The sequence below is a fragment of the Vipera berus genome (assembly GCF_964194415.1).
Source record: "Vipera berus genome assembly, chromosome: 9".
NCBI classification, from domain to species: Eukaryota; Metazoa; Chordata; class Lepidosauria; order Squamata; family Viperidae; genus Vipera; species Vipera berus.
In genome coordinates, this window is record NC_138212.1 from 7,859,443 (window position 1) to 7,878,997 (window position 19,555).

Consider the following 19,555-nt stretch of genomic DNA (forward strand, 5'->3'; position numbering starts at 1 on the left):
AAAAGTGGAGTTACCTAAGCAAATCTTGGACAGTTGAGGAGACATGTCAATCGCAGAAGAAGCTATGCAAAAGCCAGCTCAGATCCATCAGTTCAATCCAAGTTAGGTAGTGTATTATTATTTTTGGGGGGTGGGGGCAAGGCCTTCTGAATTGCTTCAGGGGACTCACAAGTACATACATTAGTCTTCCTTTGATCACCATTTCTCAATAAAAGTTATGCCATTAGAACTGTAACTCTTCCATACAATTATGCTTCTCAATTATGTCCTGAAAGAGAGGGACAAGAAATATTTTGAATACAATTCTGAATGGAGTTTCTTGACAGTGTGGAGTTGGTAATCAGTTGTTTCCCAGATGTACTAGAACTGCAACACCCATGATTAATATACCAGGGATTCTAGTGCTTTACTCCAAAGTATTTTGCTCTGACCCTTCAGGGCTGACTCACTGAAAAGGGAGAGAGGACTCAGCCTGTGACCCAAAGACCCAGACGGGTGCATCTCCCCTTTGGGAGCACTGGGCCTTCCCGCGCTCTTCTCAATTGTTGGAACCGCTGGGGTAACCACCTCTGAGGACAGAAGCAAGGCCAGTCTGGTTCCATAGCTGGATACCCTCCCCGCAGTTGTACAGACTTCATCTTTCCTAATTCTCGACAATTAGCATCCTGACTGGGAAATTCTAGGAGTTCAACTCAAGGCATCTGGAGAGCATGAAATTTAAAGGTTAAGGCTAATTTTAACCAAGTCAAACTCAAATGACAGCTGTGGAGAGCGTCTATCCAGTGCTGTGCATAGCCAGCTTTCCTGATCTCCTTTTCCAAAACTAGATCCTAGAATGGAAAATGTGGAGTGTTTTCAAACCGGTCTCACAACTCTGAAAATTGTTGGTCTTAAGTTAGTATCAGTTCCCCCCACTATTCATAATACAGAAACAGTCATTTTTTCCATACCACCCAAACGAATGGATCAACTGAGTGTGTGGTTGCCATTATGTGGTCTAACTCCCCTGGCTTTTTTAGGTTTAAAAATATTTCCAGTTAAAAGAAAAAAAATCTGTTTTTATTGAGATACATATCCAGTCTTAAACAAGGGGAGGACTGGGGCTCCCACATTGGGAGCTGTTTTACCATGCCTCTGCCTTGGCTTGGATTAGGGACTGGGTTGTGTTATCTAGAAGGAGGGTGTTAACTATTGAAGGATATAATTTAACGCAGGATGGCATGCCTATCTCTGGCCAAGGAAGGATAGTCAATATAAAGTTTTCTCTAATCATTATATTAGGGATGTATTGATAAACTCTTGGCGTATGGTGAGAGGGTGGATCTATACAAAGATACCTGGCTGGTTTACTCCTTTGGAAGCTGTAACTTATTCGATGTTACACAATCCAGACAGAAATTATAGGTATAAAGATCTCATAGATCTGAGAGGCAATCTTAAATCCAGGGAGGAGTTACATTCTGGGGGTATAGAGTTGGATTGGTGGTCATATTCTCAAATGAGCTCAAGGTTTAATAGGGATAAGCAGCAATTTGGAATCAATATACGGTAATCCCACAAGAATTAGACAAGATTTTATGGGGAAGTTATGCTAATTTTTTATCTAAGACCTATAATCTCCTTTTGTTTCATGGGATGGAAGGGGGAACAATAAATGATGTAATGATTGCCTGGGGGAGAAATATTGGTCACACTATAGAATTAGAGGAGTGGGAACAAATTTGGAAGAAAAATATAAAATTAACTTTAGCAACGGCATTTAAAGAAAATATGTACAAAATGTTGTATAGATGGTACTTAGCTCCCGCACGAATTTCAAAAATATTTCCCAATGCAAATGACAAATGTTGGAAATGTGATTCTGCCAGGGGCACTTTCTACCATCAATGGTGGACTTGTCCAAAGGTTAGGCGTTGTTGTTGTTAGCTGCGAAGTCGTGTCCGACCCATCGCGACCCTATGGACAACATTCCTCCAGGCCTTCCTGTCCTCTACCATCTTCTGGAGTCCATTTAAGCTCACGCCTACTGCTTCAGTGACTCCATCCAGCCACCTCATTCTCTGTCGTCCCCTTCTTCTATTGCCCTCGATCTTTCCCAGCATTAGGCTCTTCTCCAGTGAGTCCTTCCTTCTCATTAGGTGGCCAAAGTATTTGAGTTTTAGCTTCAGGATCTGGCCTTCTAAAGAGCAGTCAGGATTGATCTCCTCTAGGACTGACCGGTTTGATCGCCTTGCAGTCCAAGGGACTCGCAGGAGTCTTCTCCAGCACCATAGTTCAAAGGCCTCAATTCTTTGGCGCTCATCCTTTCTTATGGTCCAACTTTCACTGCCATACATTGCAACTGGGAAGACCGTAGCCTTGACTATATGCACTTTTGTTGACAGGGTGATGTCTCTGCTTTTTAGTGTGCTGTCTAGATTTGCCATGGCTTTCCTCCCCAGGAGCAAGCATCTTTTAATTTCTTGGCTGCAGTCCCCATCTGCAGTGATCTTGGAGCCCAGGAAAATAAAATCTGTCACTACTTCCATTTCTTCCCCATCTATTTGCCAGGAATTGAGAGGGCCAGATGCCATGATCTTGGTTTTCTTAATGTTAAGTTTCAACCCAAGTTTTGCACTCTCCTTCTTCACCCGCAACAAGAGGCTCTTTAGTTCTTCTTCACTTTCTGCCATTAGAGTGGTGTCATCTGCGTATCTTAGGTTGTTGATATTTCTTCCGGCAATCTTAATTCCAACTTTTGATTCATCTAGCCCTGCCTTTCTCATGATGTGCTCTGCATATAAGTTAAATAGGCAGGGCGACAGTATACAGCCTTGCCGGACTCCTTTCCCAATTTTGAACCAATCAGTGGTTCCGTGTCCAGTTCTCACTGTTGCTTCTTGACCAGGCGTTATTGGATCAATATAAAAAATTGGTTATTTCAAATAACAGGATATAATTTTCAATTGGACCCAGCTATTTTCCTCTTGGGGATGAAGCCACAAGAAGTACCAAAAAATTTATTTATTTATTTAATTAATTAAATTTTTATACCGCCCTATTCCCGAAGGACTCAGGGCGGTTTACAGGGCAACATAAAATATGATATAAAAATAGTATAAATTAAAATAGATTAGATTACATAAGCCCAACAATTAAAACAATATTAAAAGGTATCTATTAATATATATTACAACAGCGGTGCGTATGACTTATGCACAATATTGGAAGACGAAGGAAATCCCAACGGACTATCAAGTAATAGAGAAAGTATTACTATGCGCAGAGTCAGATCGAATGACATATATTCTCAAAGGGAAAAGTGAATCACTTTTTAATAAAAGTTGGGACTCCTGGTACTCATGGTTACAAAATAGAACATTTAACTTCAACGGGGGAAATACCAGATGATTGTGTATTATTATTTGAGGTATAGAATCTGGAGATATATACAATTATAGATCTCTAATATTTGGTAATTAAAGGTTACTTAGCCTGGGATGTACGAGAAAAAGGAAATTAGGGGTACTATTACACTCCCCGGTCTTGTTTAATGTTGTTGTTTTTGTTTTTTGGTGTATAGGGTGTTTTGGTGTTTTTCTATTTGACACACTTTTCAGTACTTTGTAATAATGTTCTTGTTGTTTTTATTTAAAACTTGTTTAATAAAGTATATTTTTAAAAATAATAATAAATAATAATAATAAAAAGAGATACATATCTAGTCTTGTTATCAGTGTTCTTTCGTGCTTCAGGCTCAGAGGTGGGATTCAGCTGGTTCGCACCACTTTCGCAGAACCGGTAGCTAATTTTTTGTTGCCCAGGCCCAGAATGGACTTCCGGAAGCAGCATTCACACGGAGAACCGGTTGTTCACATATTTGAATCCCACCACTGTTCAGGCTACATGATATAGAGCCAAGTTACATAAGGATGTGAAGGGTTCTGGAACAAAGGGAAATTGTTTAGTCTAGCTGTTGGTTTGTTACAATTCTGAATGGAGTTTTTGGACAGTGTGGAGTTGGTAATCAATTGTTTCCCAGATGTACTGGAACTTCAACACCCATGATTAATGTGCCAGGGATTCTAGTGCTTTACTACAAAGTATTTTGGTCTGACCCTTCATGGCTGACCCACTGAAAAGGGAGAGATCTTTTACAGAGTGTCTTCATTTGCCCTCGTTTCTTGTACAAAAATGCTTTAGCCAGACTTATGTAATTTACTTACCCAGAAAGAAGGGCACAGGGATGAGTATACCTTTTTATACCACTGACAGACGTAAGGATCAGAGCCTTTGGCATTCATAGCTTTCTCACAGCGATGGAAATGTACCAGGAAAAAAAATCCCAAATGCATCTAATCTGGGATCCGGAAGAACCCGTAAAACAGAACCGTGTATAAGCCTGAAGAATCCAGAAGACTGTGTATTGTCCAACACCTGGGGCTCCAAAATAAAATGAACCTCCCTGTATCCACCATTTTGCCCTCTAACGCATCCAAATATAATGGTGGGATTCAGCCGCTTCGCACCACTTCGGCACCACTTCTGGAAGCGGCATCAACACGGAGAACCGGTTGTTCACATATTTGAATCCCACCCCTGTTCAGGCTGCATGATATAGAGCCAAGTTACATAAGGGTGTGAAGGGTTCTGGAACAAAGGGAAATTGTTTAACTGTTGCTTTCTTGCTTTTTGTAATCGGCTTGTGCACCAGAGAAATTTTATGCAAGCTTGGGAAACGTGTACATGGATGGAGGGAATAAGGGGGTGCCTCTCTTATGATGTAATGGCTCTGTTGTCTGATTTTCATTGGCTAACAAAGTGTATAAAGCAATGTTACCAACTTTCTAAGACGTGACACTTCTGGATGTGACTCTGTCAGGGTTCCAGATTGTGGGCCACCCAGCTGCTTAATTTGATCAAATAAAGTGCTGCTTGATCAAGAAGTCTCCGCTTGGGTTATCTGATTAGACCGATACGGTATCTCAGCTTTACGTTTGGGACTGGAATGTTACAGGTGAGATAGAAACTGGAGTTTTTTCCACATCCGTCCTTCTGCCTCAGAGTGGAAGAGAACAAAGTGATTAATCAAATATTTTGAACTGTGCATTTTTTCCAAAATTGTTCCCCATTCCTATATTCCAGGGAAACAGCTTGCCGACACAGAGTTGAAGCTATGGTGCTGATCAGAGTGCTAGCAAACCTTCTGGTACTACAGCTTTCTTACGGTAAGAGCCTGGACAATGGAGCAAAGGGTGGACGGAGCTTTAGGTGTCTTTTCCACTTTAAATCTCCAGTTACAGGAATAAACTTGCACATAATTATTAACTGTAGATGTACAAGCAGGTCACAAGCAGAGACTGGGCGAAGAAGGCCCGGTTGGTGCAAATGGGGAGGACCATTGCTGTATTTGTAATGATAGTATGAATTGATACATTTATTCATATCACCAAAACTAAGCAGTTTAAAATATATAGTCCCAAATATGGTCAGCTTCCTTTCATGTTTCTATTTATTTGATAACTGACTTCAATAGAAGAAGATAATTTATTAATTAACATAAGATGCATTGAGAAAAAAGTTGGGGAGGGGTTTGCAGTGTTAAGGTTGTCTTTAAAAAATGGTGTATGAGATGGCCATTAATTTTTATCCAAACTGGTAAAATAAATCTGTTGGATTTAACCTAGCTCTCATTCTGTTAGATTTGCTGCATTATACAGCGTGCAATATCTGAGTCAGTGCTTCTGAAACAAATATCAAAACCAGTATGTAGGGATTTTACTGCCATCAATCTTGGCTCAAACTGCTTTTAGTGAATTAAATCCTAATGGTATCAACTTCCCATCCAAACTCATAGATTAAATTCCATTTTGTTCAATCTCTTCTGCACTTTCACTCCTTCTGCCCCTTATTCTCCCCATTACAAGAGCATATATTTTGCTTAGCAATGCAGTACAGCAATAGCAGACTCTGGGCCAAATGCTTCTAAATGTATATCCTTTTTAGCAGCTCATCTGAGCTATTCTTCTTACCGTACTTCAACTGATTAGTGTAATCTGGCTGGCAGTGATACCATTAAGTTACTGAGCAGCGGAAAAGTGAAGCAAAATATGCCATAGCTTCTCATAAGACCAGGTGCCTTAGATCTCAGCCATCAGAATGGCTCATGCTATTCAGAATCATGTTGTTTAACCTATTTGTACCATTACTGGAGATGTGAAGAATATTAATTTTTAGATCTGAAGCTGGAAAATCAAATATTCCTTTCTGTTTCTACTTAATTTATTTTGGATGGTAAACCTGAAACCAGGAGTTACTCTTTATGTTTGCCATATGTCCTGATTTGACTAGAATGATCCCAGTTTTTGGCTCCAGTACAAGCACTCTAACTGGTGTGCAAAAAAGCACTGGAAAGTATAGTGTGCAGACCTGCAAAGTCAGATTTAGCCATCTACAGGTAGTCCTCAACCTTACGACCACCACTGAGCTCAAAATTTCTTTCCTTTTTTTTGTGGAGGGGGGGGGAAGAGCTTTATTGATTTTTTAAAATAACAACCTTACTTCCTGGTGTGCAGCGTGTTGTCTGGGTTCATGATTTTTTTTAAAAAAAGATGTACAATCAATAATAGTTAATTAACAGTCAATAATAATTATTTTTAAAATTTCCATATTAGTATACCAATTGATAATATATTTCCTTGAGCCTCCCTTCTCCCAATAGTATTCTCTTGTTTAAGCTCAATTTCTCCATAATATTCAAACAATTCTTATCAATCATAATTTTTTCAATCATTAACATCTAAATATCCAAATTTTCCATTCAAATATATTATCCCAGTATTTTCTTATTTCGTATATTATAGAAATATTATACTACTTATCTATCATGACATCTACCTATAACATCTTTTCTAATCAATTTATAGTTCACTTCTATTTATAAAAATTGATTGAATCACTATATATCCTTTTTTCAAAGTTCTTATTAAGCCTAATTCCCTGTCAGTATTTTAATCATTCCTTAATCCTAAATCTTTTCAAACTTAATGTCTTTAAAATTCAAACTTTTCTTTCACTTTCATCTTCCCAATATTTTTACATTTTGTATCTTATCAAAAAATACTATATTACTTATATCTCTTATCCCACTTATTCTAATGCCCCTTTATAGCCAGAGTTATTTATTTAGTTAGCCATATTCAAATAACTGTTTGCTCGTATAATATTTTGTTTGGTAGGGCGAGTCAAGTCTCTTAAGCCCATCTCTAATCTTCTTCCTTTGCCAAATTGTTTTCCAGATTAATATTTTCGACTTGTCAAACAGTTCTTGTATTTTTGTAGTTGTTGTTAGGTGTAGAGGATACATAATACACAAGATGTATGCTTTTTGTCTCCCAAACAGTGATTCTAACAGTGTCCATTTTGTTAAGTCTTCTTTCTTCTCAGGTTTATTTTGATATTCTAATGCAGGGGTGTCAAACTCAATTTCATTGAGGGCCGCATCAGCATTGCGGTTGCCCTCAAGGGGCCGGGTGGGTGTGGCCTGGGTGGGCGTGGCCTACTGGGTGGGCGTGGCTAGAGTGTGTATGGCCTACTGGGTGGGCGTGGCCAGCTCTACATCGTTCGCATCAAGGGTGCCTATGGGGGACTGGGCAGGAGTGGGACAGATCTGAGGGTCTCTGGCAGAAGGAGGGTCTCTGGGCCAGGGCCAAGGCAGTGGGGGTCGTTCTCTCACTGTTTCCAGGACGGCTTCGCGGGCCACATGAAACCACTTTGCGGGCCGGATCTGGCCCCCGGGCCTTGTGTTTGACATGTCTGTTCTAATGCATAAGGTATCTTTTCCATATTCATTGTTGCATTCAAATCTTCTGATTTTTTTCTTATTTGTTTTACGTTATAATTCCCTTCATTTGTGACTTTTTTTCTAGTTCACATTCTGTTATCTGATTTGTTTGTTTATTCTTTACCATCATTCTTTGGGGCAACTTCGGACCCATCTAGGCTCCCCCTGGCAGGGCGAAACTAGCCGTGGGGAGCGGTGGTTCGTTCTCGCACTGCTATGTGCTTTGGGTGCAAAATTAGAAGTCTCAATATTCTGGTTGTTTAAGTGAAAAATCTGTTTAGTGAGTTTTGTCCCATTTTACGACCTTTCTTGCTACAGTGGTTAAGTCAATCACTACTATTGTTAAGTTAGTAACACTGTTGTTGAATGAATCTGTCTTCTTCATTGACTTCGCTTGTCACAAATGATCACACAACCCAGGGACACTGCAACTGTCATAAATACAAGTAACATGCTAAGCATCTGAATTTTTTTCACGTCTCCGTGGGAATGCTGCAATGGTGATGTGAAAAGCTGAATAGCGTCAGCATTTCCAATGGCTGAGATCTAAGGCATCTGGTCTTATGAGAAGCTATGGCATTTTTTGCTTCACTTCTCCACTGCTCAGTAACTTTCTTCAGTGCCATTGTAAATTTGAATGATCACTAAATGAATTGTTGTAAGTCAAGAACTACCTGTATTAATAACTAGTTCCTCTCTGTGTAGGGAGACTGAGTGGAAAGTACTACACATCTGTCTCCAGCTTTGCTTGTTCAAGCTTTCAGATTATGGCCTTTCTCTTGCAGCTTGAAGGTATATGGAGCTCAGTTCCCAGAATTCACCATGCTGGCCGGGGACTTGTGGGAATTGAAATCCATGCATCTTCAAGTTGCCAAGCTTGAGAAACACTGGTTTAATGGGTTGAAAGTACAATCAGCTCATTGATACTGTGGTTTATAAGGTGCTCTAAAGACCCTGCTTTAAATAACAATCCTGGAGTGAGAATTCAGGGGGTGATAAATGTGTCTGTTTCACTTCCCTGTTGAATAAGTCAACTCTCCTGTTTTGGAAATCTTTCTACACCCAAATCTTATCACCACTAACCAAGCAAAGGCTGCTTCATCAAAGTGTTAAGATCCTTGTCATATCTTATTTCAGAGCGTGGTGAGCTGTGTAATATTTAATGATTTTTTGCTTTCATAGAACCATGTTTGAAGGAATGGGAATTAAATTTTCCTATGTTGTTATATTAAACAAGAAGATAAGATCTCAAACTGAGTTCTTATCAAGATAACATAGGATAAGCTTTATTGTCACTTTTCTGTGAACACACTGGCACACGTTAAAAATGAAATTCTGATGCCTTTTCTCAAAACTGTGTGTGTGTCTGTGTATATGGATGTCTGTGTGTGTACTGTATAATATATATATATATATATATATATATATATATATATATATATATATATATATATATATATATATATATATATATATATATATATATATATATATATATATATATATATATATATATATATATGTTTTCTGAGGTTTTCGCGGGTGTTCGTATGTGGATCTTTGGTTATTCGGGTTTTTCCCCGCGTAGAACTAAAGGTGTAGGGGCGACGTTTCGACGGAATCCCATCCGTCATCATCAGGCTAGTGGCTTCTGCTTCCTTCTTCTGGGAGAAGCATGTGGCTGTTTGTTCCTCTTTTTTAAACTGCCAGAGGGGGTGTGTTCTGTGGGTGGAGGTGTGCTCTGATTGGGTGGGGGAGTAAGTGTGTTCTGATTGGGTGGGAGTGTGTTTTGAATGGGGGCTGTGTTCTGATTGGGTGGGGGGGTGTTTTGAGTGGATGGGCTGGTCTCAGCTGCCAGCCTTAGACCTGAGCTGGTGCGTTGTGCTGCTTTTGTTTGGCTTCGTGTTTGTGGTGGTGCCATGTTTTTATAGTGGGTGTCAGTTTGCTTATTGTGTGGTTTGGAGGGGTTTAAAGTGGCTGATGTTGCTGCTGTAGTTAGGTTTCTGTTTTGTGGTTGTGCCTCGTTATCATTGTGGGTTCGGATTTGCTTTTTGAATGGTTGTGTGGTGGTGATGTCATGTGGTGTTATCATGAGTTTGGGTCTGGTATCATTCTTGGTGGTTGGGACTCGTCTGTCAATCAAGGCGGGTTTCCAAATGGTTGGTAGGCGAGAGGTATCATCTCGTTTGTTTATGCTGTGGGGGCGTTTTTCTATCTCAATGGCTTCTCTGATTATTCTGTTGTTAAAATGTTCAATTTTGGCGATAGTTTTGGTTTTTTTAAAATCAATTTCATGTCCCGTGGCTTCAAAGTGTTGGACCAGGGATGAAGTTTGTTCTCCTTTTCTGAGTGAGTTTTTGTGCTCTTCAATGCATGCACTTATTCTTCTGTTGGTCTGTCCGATGTATGTGGTGGGGCAGGTGGTGCATGGGATTTCGTATACTCCTTGGTTTTCTAAGCCAATTATGTCCTTGGGGTTTCTTAGGATGGTGGATATTTTTCTGTCTGTGTAGAATGCTGTTTTGATGTTGTGTTTTTGGAGGACCTTGCTGATTCTGTCTGTGGTCCCTTTTAAGTGTGGGAGGAGGGCTTTGCCATTTTCTTGTTCTCTGTCTTGGGTTTTTGTGGGTGTCTCTCTTCGGATTAAGTTGGTAATCGTGTTTCTTTGGAATCCATTGGCTGTTAGTACATTAGTGAGAGTGTGTAGTTCGGTTTTTTGGTGTTGTTCGTCAGCTAGGTGTTTTGTTCTGGAGATGAGTGTCTTGGCTACGGAGTTGATCTGTGCTGGGTGGTGGTGTGAGAGTGCGTTCAGATAGCGGTTTGTGTGTGTTTTTTATGGTAGATAGTGTGTCCTAGGGAGCCGTTGGATTTCTTGTAGACTAAGACATCAAGGAAGGGAAGTTGATTGTTAGCTTCTGTTTCCATGGTGAATTGTATTTTGGGGTGTAGGCTATTGAGGTGTGTGAGGAAGTCATCCAGTTTTTCTTTGCCGTGTGGCCAGATTACGAAGGTGTCATCTACGTATACAGTATATATATATATATATATATACACAGTATTTGTTTTCTGAGGTTTTCGCGGGTGTTTGTATGTGGATCTTTGGTCATTCGGGTTTTTTCCCCACGTAGAATTGAAGGTGTAGGAGCAACGTTTCGACGGAATCCCATCCGTCATCTTCAGGCTGGTGACTTCAGCTTCCTTCTTCTGGGAGAAGTGTGTGGTAGTGGCTGTTTGTTCCTCTTTTTTAAACTGCCAGAGGGGGTGTGTTCTGTAGGTGGAGGTGTGCTCTGATTGGGTGGGGGGTTAGCTGTGTTCTGATTGGGTGGGAGTGTGTTTTGAATGGGGGCTGTGTTCTGATTGGATGTGTTTTCAGTGGATGGGCTGGTCTCAGCTGCCAGCCTTAGACCTGAACTGGTGAGTTGTGCTACTTTTGTTATCATGAGTTTGGGTCTGGTATCATTCTGATACCAGAGATGATACCTCTCGCCTACCAGCCATTTGGAAACCCGCCTTGATTGACAGATGAGTCCCAACCACCAAGAATGATACCAGACCCAAACTCATGATAACATCACATGACATCACCACCACACAACCATTCAAAAAGCAAATCCGAACCCACAACGATAACGACACACAACCACAAAACAGAAACCTAACCACAGCTGCAACATCAGCCACTTTAAACCCCTCCAAACCACACAATAAGCAAACTGACACCCACTATAAAAACATGGCACCACCACAAACACGGAGCCGAACAAAAGCAGCACAACTCACCAGTTCAGGTCTAAGGCTGGCAGCTGAGACCAGCCCATCCACTCAAAACACATCCAATCAGAACACAGCCCCCATTCAAAACACACTATATATGTGTGTGTGTGTGTGTGTGTGTGTGTGTGTGTGTGTGTGTGTAGACACACACACACTCAGACACACACAAAGATACACACATAGGCATAGGCATATGTATGATTTGCAAATAATCTATCTTATTCAACTGATTTCATGCTTTGTGTCCCACAGTCATCTCTTACCCTCCAAAATTAGTGTACTGATAGAAACACTACCAATAAAAGCGATTCTGCTCTACTCCACAGCCAAACTCTGAACTTTCTTGGTTTCTTTGCAGCACAAAAGTCTTCTGAACTGGTCATTGGAGGTGATGAATGTAACATAAATGAACATCCTTTCCTTGTAGCCTTGCATACTGCTAGGTCTAAGAGATTTTACTGTGCTGGGACTTTGATCAACCAGGAATGGGTGCTCACCGCTGCACGTTGCGACAGGTGAGGCCATTACAGAATGTAGAAGGGTTGAGAGAGATCGTAGTTAGATAACCAGATTTTTTTAATAATGTTTCTGCTAGTTTTTAGTGACTTCTCTGTGCATTTTGAATGAGTGTTGTGCTGTTACTGCTGTTGCTCCTCACAATCATATCTTGAGCAATGCTGTTTATATATATGGTTGAATTTTCATCTTCTTCACCATAGTATTCATATCTTTCCTTTTTTTCTGGGATATAATAATAACAAGAATAACAAAATCTGGAACATTACCTGAATACCATCAGCACTGACAAAATCACCACAGACAATTGCAAAAGGCAGCTTTACTTGGAACATCCTGTGACAATCCTTTTAATACCATGGAACCAAACCTACCCCAGGTCCTTGGGAAGGACTTGATAGGTGGATAAAAATACCACATCCAGCCTAAATATCTGGTTGACTGTGCAACTAACCAGAAAATATTAACAATATGCTGCCTGACTCTAAGTATTTGCCATAAGAAAATATTTTTTAAAAAAATCAATAGAACATAAAAGATAAAAAGATGATGAAGTGAGAGACTTCCCTCTCCCCTATCAAAGGCCTGGGTGAGGCACTATATCTTAATATCTGTTCTAAACAAGAGCAGAGTGGGCTCCATCCAGATTTTGTGTTCGTCTTCATCTATCCCACCATCCTTTGAGACACGCTGGGTTGAGAGAGGATGTGCGCAATACAAAGTCATAACATTAGTACCGTAACCACATGGGTTTTATCTTTAAAACAGTCATCTATAATTTATAAGTGCAACGTTCACACAATACACATCCACGTCAAGAAAGAGATGGATTCATACTATATGCTGAGCTTTCTGAGTGCTAAACAGCACACAGGTTAATTCATGCTTCAGGATTTTGCATAAACAATGGAAATAGTTTATTCAATCACCCTGAATAAATTTCTTCAGTGAACCCAGAGCTCTAGGACATTGACAGCAACTCTTCCAGGTTTCTGGCAGGTTTTTCCCCCAAACACAATTGGAGAAGGTAGGTTATGGCGCTTTCTTGTTTGGCGCTAACGATCCTGCTTAAGGGCCAAAATGAGGTCAAGGACCATCCCAAGTAATATAGAGTTAACTCTAAGTTGTTGTTGTTAGGTTGTTGTTGTTTTTCTTGTAGGAAAAATATCCGGATAATACTTGGTGTGCATAGCAAAAATGTACCAAATGAGGATGAGCAGATGAGAGTCCCAAAGGAGAAGTTCTTTTGTCTCAGTAGCAAAACCTACACCAGATGGGACAAGGACATCATGTTGATCAGGCTGAAAAGACCTGTTAACGACAGTACACACATCGCGCCTCTCAGCTTGCCTTCCAGCCCTCCCAGTGTGGGTTCAGTTTGCCGTATTATGGGATGGGGCACAATCACAACTACTAAAGGTACGGATCTCTGTCTATACTCTCAGACCCAGTTTTTCATGTAACATCAACTAGCTCTAGGGTCCTACTATGTCACCCATGAATATTGGAATGTGGATGGACAATGGGATTCCATAAGATTCCATTTTTTCATCAGTTCCACACCCAGAAGACCCTTAGAATAAAATAAATAAGTAAGGAACTGGCATGCTGTATAGCTAAAAATATGAGTTCTATGACTTTTGGACTAGCAAAAGCCCCACTTTTCCAACAAGGCAATTTTTGCGTAGAGTGCCAGAGAAATTTGAGAAGCCTTCAAATGCCCATCAGCTGATTTAATACCTATTAATATCTTGACAAAAATTAACTGTTTTTCCCAGGAGTCCCTTTGAATGGCTTTGAAAGACAATACTTCCTACTCCCAGGCAATGAGATCAGCTCCGTTGGTTGGAGACAATGGAAATTATAGCTCTATGAATCTAGGTGGTAAATTGTGAAAAGTAGGATTTTGCCTATTTTTTATTTTTTTCAGTGACTTATCCCGATGTCCCTCATTGTGCTGACATTAACATGTTTGATTATTCGGTGTGTCAAAAAGTTTACCGAAAGTTGCCGGAGAAAAGTAGAACATTGTGTGCAGGTATCCTGCAAGGAGGCATAGATTCATGTAAGGTAAGAGGATCAGGTTTAAGACAGAATCCTAAAGAAATGATGCCAATTTTCAAAGCTATGACAGAGATCTCGCCTTGAAGGCATCTTGTAGAAACATAGAAAGTTATGGCTTTTTCTAACTCGAGTGGTTTCTAGGTATCTAGATTTCCAGATTTCCCAATACTGGTGATTCTGGTGGGGGAAACTCAAGGAGTTAAATTCTTCTACAAGGATCCTGGATTGGGGAACACTGAAGTGAAACATTGGGGGCTATATGTGAATGGACGATGGGAGGGAATTGTTTGCTCCACTTCCCATTCATAGATACAGTCGTAATGTTTCATGTTTGATTTTTCTCAACAGGTTGACAATGGGGGACCCCTCATCTGTAATGGACAAATCCAAGGCATTGTATCTTGGGGGGGGTATCCTTGTGCCCAACCTCATAAGCCTGCCCTCTACACCAACGTTTTCGATTATACTGACTGGATCCAGAGCATTATTGCAGGAAATATAACTGCGACTTGTCCCCCATGAAAACTTTTGAAAAAGTTAAGAGGAGGAAATGTAGTATATTTGTACATCTCTTATTATCCCTAACCATATTCAACTAGGTAACATCATCAGTGCTAGAATATTCTCTTCTATTGGTACTTCTGTAGCATTTACAATACGCTCATATGGAGTCATGCAGTCACCCCACAACCATATCCATATACCCGAGTCCCACTGTTGCCTAAAAAGGATCCCAGATTAACCCCCACTTCTCAATCATTAAATATAATCTTTTGAGAATCATGTTTTAATGTAAATTCTCAGGTACCCACAGCAATAAAATCGTATAAATCGTTGCTTGTTTTCTGATCATTTTGTTTTGCAAAGAAATGGCCTGTTAAATGGCAGCATTTGAACAACTAGGCTTAAAAGCTGAAAAAGCTCTGACCTGGACGTCCAGTTTTGCGTGCTTGACAATGAGTGAGGAAATTGATCATCTCTTTTCTATTCTGTTTAATTTCCTGGAAAAGATCCCCAAGAAGCAAAATACCTGAAAGGGAAGGATCTCTGCCACATCCTTATACTAATGGGAGTGGCAAATTAATCTTTTTATGGAGGATCAAAATATATGGAAGTGAAACAAATATAAAAACTGAAATTTAAAACTCAAATCTGAATAAATCTAAAATTGTTGAATGGTTAAGACTCTCATTCTAAAGATAATTGCTCATTTTGAAAATTGAAAAACAAAGATTCTGACACCTAGTGGTGGATGATGACTATGACAGCTATGACTTTAATATAAGACTTGGCAAAACCTGGGATAAGCTAATCTGTGTTTGTCACCTTCAAAACTGTGACAAAAAAGACAATAATCTGGGCTGTAGACAAAAAGAATTATAAATTTCAGGGAAAAAACTTTTTTGAACTATTTGGATTACAAATATCAGTTTAATTGGGACTCTAAAGCTATTTGCAGAGAAAAGAAAAGAAGAGAAAAACTCAAATTCTTGGCCATCATGGATCAGAGACATGTAGAAAGAATATATCAAGAAAACATAAATACTCCACAGGAGGAGTTATATAGTATACTGCAACTAATTCAAACCAGAATGATTTTAAACCACAAAGAAATCCAAAACAACTTTGAAAATATAAATCAATCTATTTCCAAGTTAACTCTACAACAAAAAAATTTCCCAGAAAACAAGAACAGAGAATGAGCAGATAAATGGATGCAAAATTGAGAATAGAGACTTAAAAATGGAACTTAACAAAACAAGGGACATCAGAGAGAAAGGAAATGATAAGAGAAGCAGAGAGAAAGAAAAAGATTTTCAACAAACATGGAAAGGCAGAAGCCCCGTACAAAGACACTTCATCTGATTTACTTTTTTTATGTACACTAACATTTATGAACATATGGAAAAACCTTTTGACTCAGCAAAATACATTGATTAAGAAAGATACCGGGCAAAGGAAAAAGACCAAAGTGGAAATCTAGAAAATAGATGATGGGACCTATAGAGAGAATACTTAAAAAGAAACATTTGTTTGAATATGGTTAAACAAATAGAAAAGAGGGATGAATCCCCTTAATAATATAGTATGCTTTCCCCCCCCCCCACTCTTTTTTTATTCTATTTCTTGATATGATTAATATAAAAAAGTTGAAATGGCTTAGATAAAGTAAATGTTTTAGATATTTAAATGTGATTGAATTTCGGAAAATTATAATGGATAAAAAATGTTTTGAATAAGAGTTAAAGGACTAAATGACTAGGTGTATTAAATGGAATATTTAAAGATTAAACATATTAATTATGGTTAAAAGAATAAGTAATCTTGGAAACAAATATATATTAGCTTAGGAGGGATATAGATTTTAAGTAGTATGTTATTTTTATGTTTCTTTAATATTGCTCTTTATTTTTTTCCCCCACTGTTTTATCTATTCCTTAAGAAATGTAAAAGTGTGAGATGGTTCATATGGAAAAAATAGAGTTAAATTTTTCAATGTAATTAATTTTTGAGAAAATCTTAAACAGTAAGAATATTTAGAATCTTGTGGGAGAAACAAATTTAAATAAGGACTGTAACAGGATCTATGATAAGACAACCAGAATGATTGGATAGAAAAGAAATATTATATTGATGTGATTATTATTTTTAGGAATATTGGGAAAAATTATATATTCATTATCTATCAAAACAATAAGAATTGTACTAACTCAATGTTTGCAAAAGAGGATATTTTGGGGAAAAGAGAAAATCAATTAAAACTATTAAGTGGATTATGGATTATAGAAATCAATTGTTAGTGGTTGTTTTACAAATGTAAACCCAGACAACACACTGTTCACCAATTATTAAGTGATTTATGTTTTAAAAAATCATATATTACCAAAAAAAAGAGAGGAAAAGTTCTGACCTGGTGGAAAGGATACTAGAGTAGGAAATTAGAAAAAAAAATCTGAAGGATGGCAATGAAACTCACAATTCATATAGATCAGGAAGCCATCGCCAAACCAACCTGTTTGATCGCCTAATGCAGGGGTCGGCAACCGTAAACACTCAAAGAGCCATTTGTACCCATTTCCCACAGAAAAGAAAAGACTGGGGGAGCTACAAAACCCTTTTGACATCTAAAATGTCACTGCATATATTGTATTTTATCTTTGGGGGGTGGGGAAATCTTAACTGTTTATTGAATACGCTGCTTGGTTATGTCGAAGCAAAACTAACTCTGAGGTTCCCACACCAATTCATAGCCTTAAACAATAGTTTTCCCAGCGAAATCCCCAACGTCTTATGTAAACCATATCAACAAGTTCACCTTTATGCTATGTATAAAAAAACTATAGTGTGTTGCATTTAGGAAATCAATGAACTGCTACAAAAAAACCCCCAATTTTTTCTTTCTCCATGCAACAAAAACATTTTGAACTAAAAAAAAAGATGCTGGGTGGAAGGTTACTTTCAAATAAAATACTCAATGTCTATTTGAGTCCTCCTCGTATTTATAAAATAAAAAGCCGGTGTAAATTATAAAAACTACAAATAGAAAAATAGAAAATAAAAAAAATGTGGGCCGGGGGGGGGGGGAGAAGAAAAGGACAGGAGAAAGAGGGAAACAACCCTTCATCCCAACAGGTAAAAACAATATTAGTAGCTTATCTACCATCTTTAAATACAGCATAATTATCCCCATACCTCATCTCTTAATTAAAAAAAAACCAAGATATTTCATTAAACTTTCTTTACTATAAGTCTAGTAAGGACAACCACATATATTCATATTCTCTCTCTCCCCCTCCCCCTCACTCTTTCCCCCTCCCTCCCTCTCTCTGCCAAATGACACTGCCAAATGAATAGCCCCCACCGCTCCCTGTTCGCTCCTCCCTCACGCTAATTGCGCCCTTCGCCAGAATCCCCCATGTAGTTGGATGAGGCTTCTCGAAGAGAGGGCTACCGCGCCCGAGTAACTGATTGGAGGAGCATTCCGGGTTGGAAGCGGGTGGACAGATCTGATCCCAGAGCACCTTTGCCTTGCATCAGCCTTATCGAGTGGGAGGGTGCCTCTGCCACCGCTTCTGGCCACCTTCCACGCGCTCCAGGGCGTGAGGCGCCCGCCTCATGCATAAAAGATGTTCTGTGGGGCAACAGCACGTGGTGGCTAGAAAGAGCTGACTTTTCTTTCAGGCCCCGATAGGGACTCGCCGGAGGCATTTATTAAAATTTCTTGAGCACAGCCCGGCCAGTGCCTCTTTCCCAGTCCGCAGTTTGGTCGGGACGCCTTTTCTGATTTGGATATCCAGCAGTTCCTGCCAAGTGAAGCAACCGGCATGGAGAAACCAGCTGAGAGCTGGAATGGCTTTCTGAAGCCGACGGTGCTAAGTGGCTTCAAGGCTTGGTGGAGCAGTGGGCTAATGCCTCCTTAAGTAACACCAGCTGCCTGCAATTAGTGCAGGTTCGCATCCCACCAGGCTCAAGGTTGACTCAGCCTTCCATCCTTCCGAGGTAGGTAAAATGAGGACCCAGATTGTTCGGGGCAATAAGCTGACTTTGTAATAATGCCGCTTGGGGGGGGCCCGAAAGCCCTAATAAGCAGGCATATACATAGAATGAAGGCTATTGCTAAACACATTGATTTGTGCTTAGAGTGTAAGCCGCCCTGAGTCTTTGGAGAAGGGCGGGATATAAATGGGATTAAAATAAAATAAATAAATAAAAAAGGCTGGAGAGGAAGGTATAAAGCAGCCTCGGCTGAAGCTCTTCCAGCTGCGGAGCTTCAGCCGGTTCCTGAGGAAGCGCTCTTCTCCTCCTCCTCCTCCCTCCAATTGGGGGCTAGCAGCTTGGGTGGCTCTGCTCTGTCCAAGTTGACAAAAGTGGAGGCCAGCAGAAAGCAGCTTTCTTCGACTCGGACGGAGCAGAGCCACCGAAGTCGTGAGCAGCCGATTTGAGTGTGGAAGACAAGGAGAAGAAGAGCGCGAGGCCGGCTGGCCAGGTGAGAAGATCGGTGATGGTGGCTGGATGGCTGAGGAGGGGGGATCATGGCAGTGGTATTAGCAGCTCCCCCCACCCAGCCCGTTTCCATACAGTGCTTAGTAGACACACACACACACCCCGCATGCCCGATCTGACCCACGTGGCACCTTTCCAGAAGTCCTCCGTCTCTTGGTCTGCCGCTGCCACGTGCAGTCCCAAGAAGGAAAGAGGTTTGTGGGCAGTCCCACAAACAAAAGAAGTTTAATCAATCAATTCCAACTTCGCGAGATTTTTTTATTTTTTTGCGAGAAGTTGGAATTGATTGAACCTTTTTATCCCACTTCTTTTTTTTGTGTGGGACTGCAAATGGCGGAGGAGGGCTGGGAGCTGAATGAAAGAGCCGCATGCGGC

At 40.0% G+C, this 19,555-nt stretch overlaps 1 protein-coding gene and 1 long non-coding RNA gene across 4 annotated transcripts in view; one reads left to right on the forward strand and one right to left on the reverse strand.

The window, feature by feature from the left end:
• LOC308672335 (vaa serine proteinase homolog 1) overlaps positions 1-15,012 on the forward strand; it is a 47,819-nt gene extending 32,807 nt beyond the window's left edge. For 2 of the 3 annotated variants that reach the window (XM_081335162.1, XM_081335161.1), the window contains exons 2-6: positions 5,125-5,207; positions 11,955-12,111; positions 13,272-13,531; positions 14,043-14,182; positions 14,525-15,012. In XM_081335162.1, coding sequence (XP_081191288.1) covers positions 5,156-5,207; positions 11,955-12,111; positions 13,272-13,531; positions 14,043-14,182; positions 14,525-14,698 — 783 coding nt within the window. In that variant the 5' untranslated portion in view covers positions 5,125-5,155 and the 3' untranslated portion in view covers positions 14,699-15,012. Of the gene's footprint in view, positions 1-4,740; positions 4,997-5,124; positions 5,208-11,954; positions 12,112-13,271; positions 13,532-14,042; positions 14,183-14,524 lie in introns of those variants that run through there. The other variant, XM_081335160.1, reaches the window with a different exon arrangement.
• Positions 1-19,555, reverse strand: part of LOC308672344 — a 56,036-nt gene that overhangs the window by 19,552 nt on the left and 16,929 nt on the right. The gene's annotated exons all lie outside the window — the stretch shown is intronic.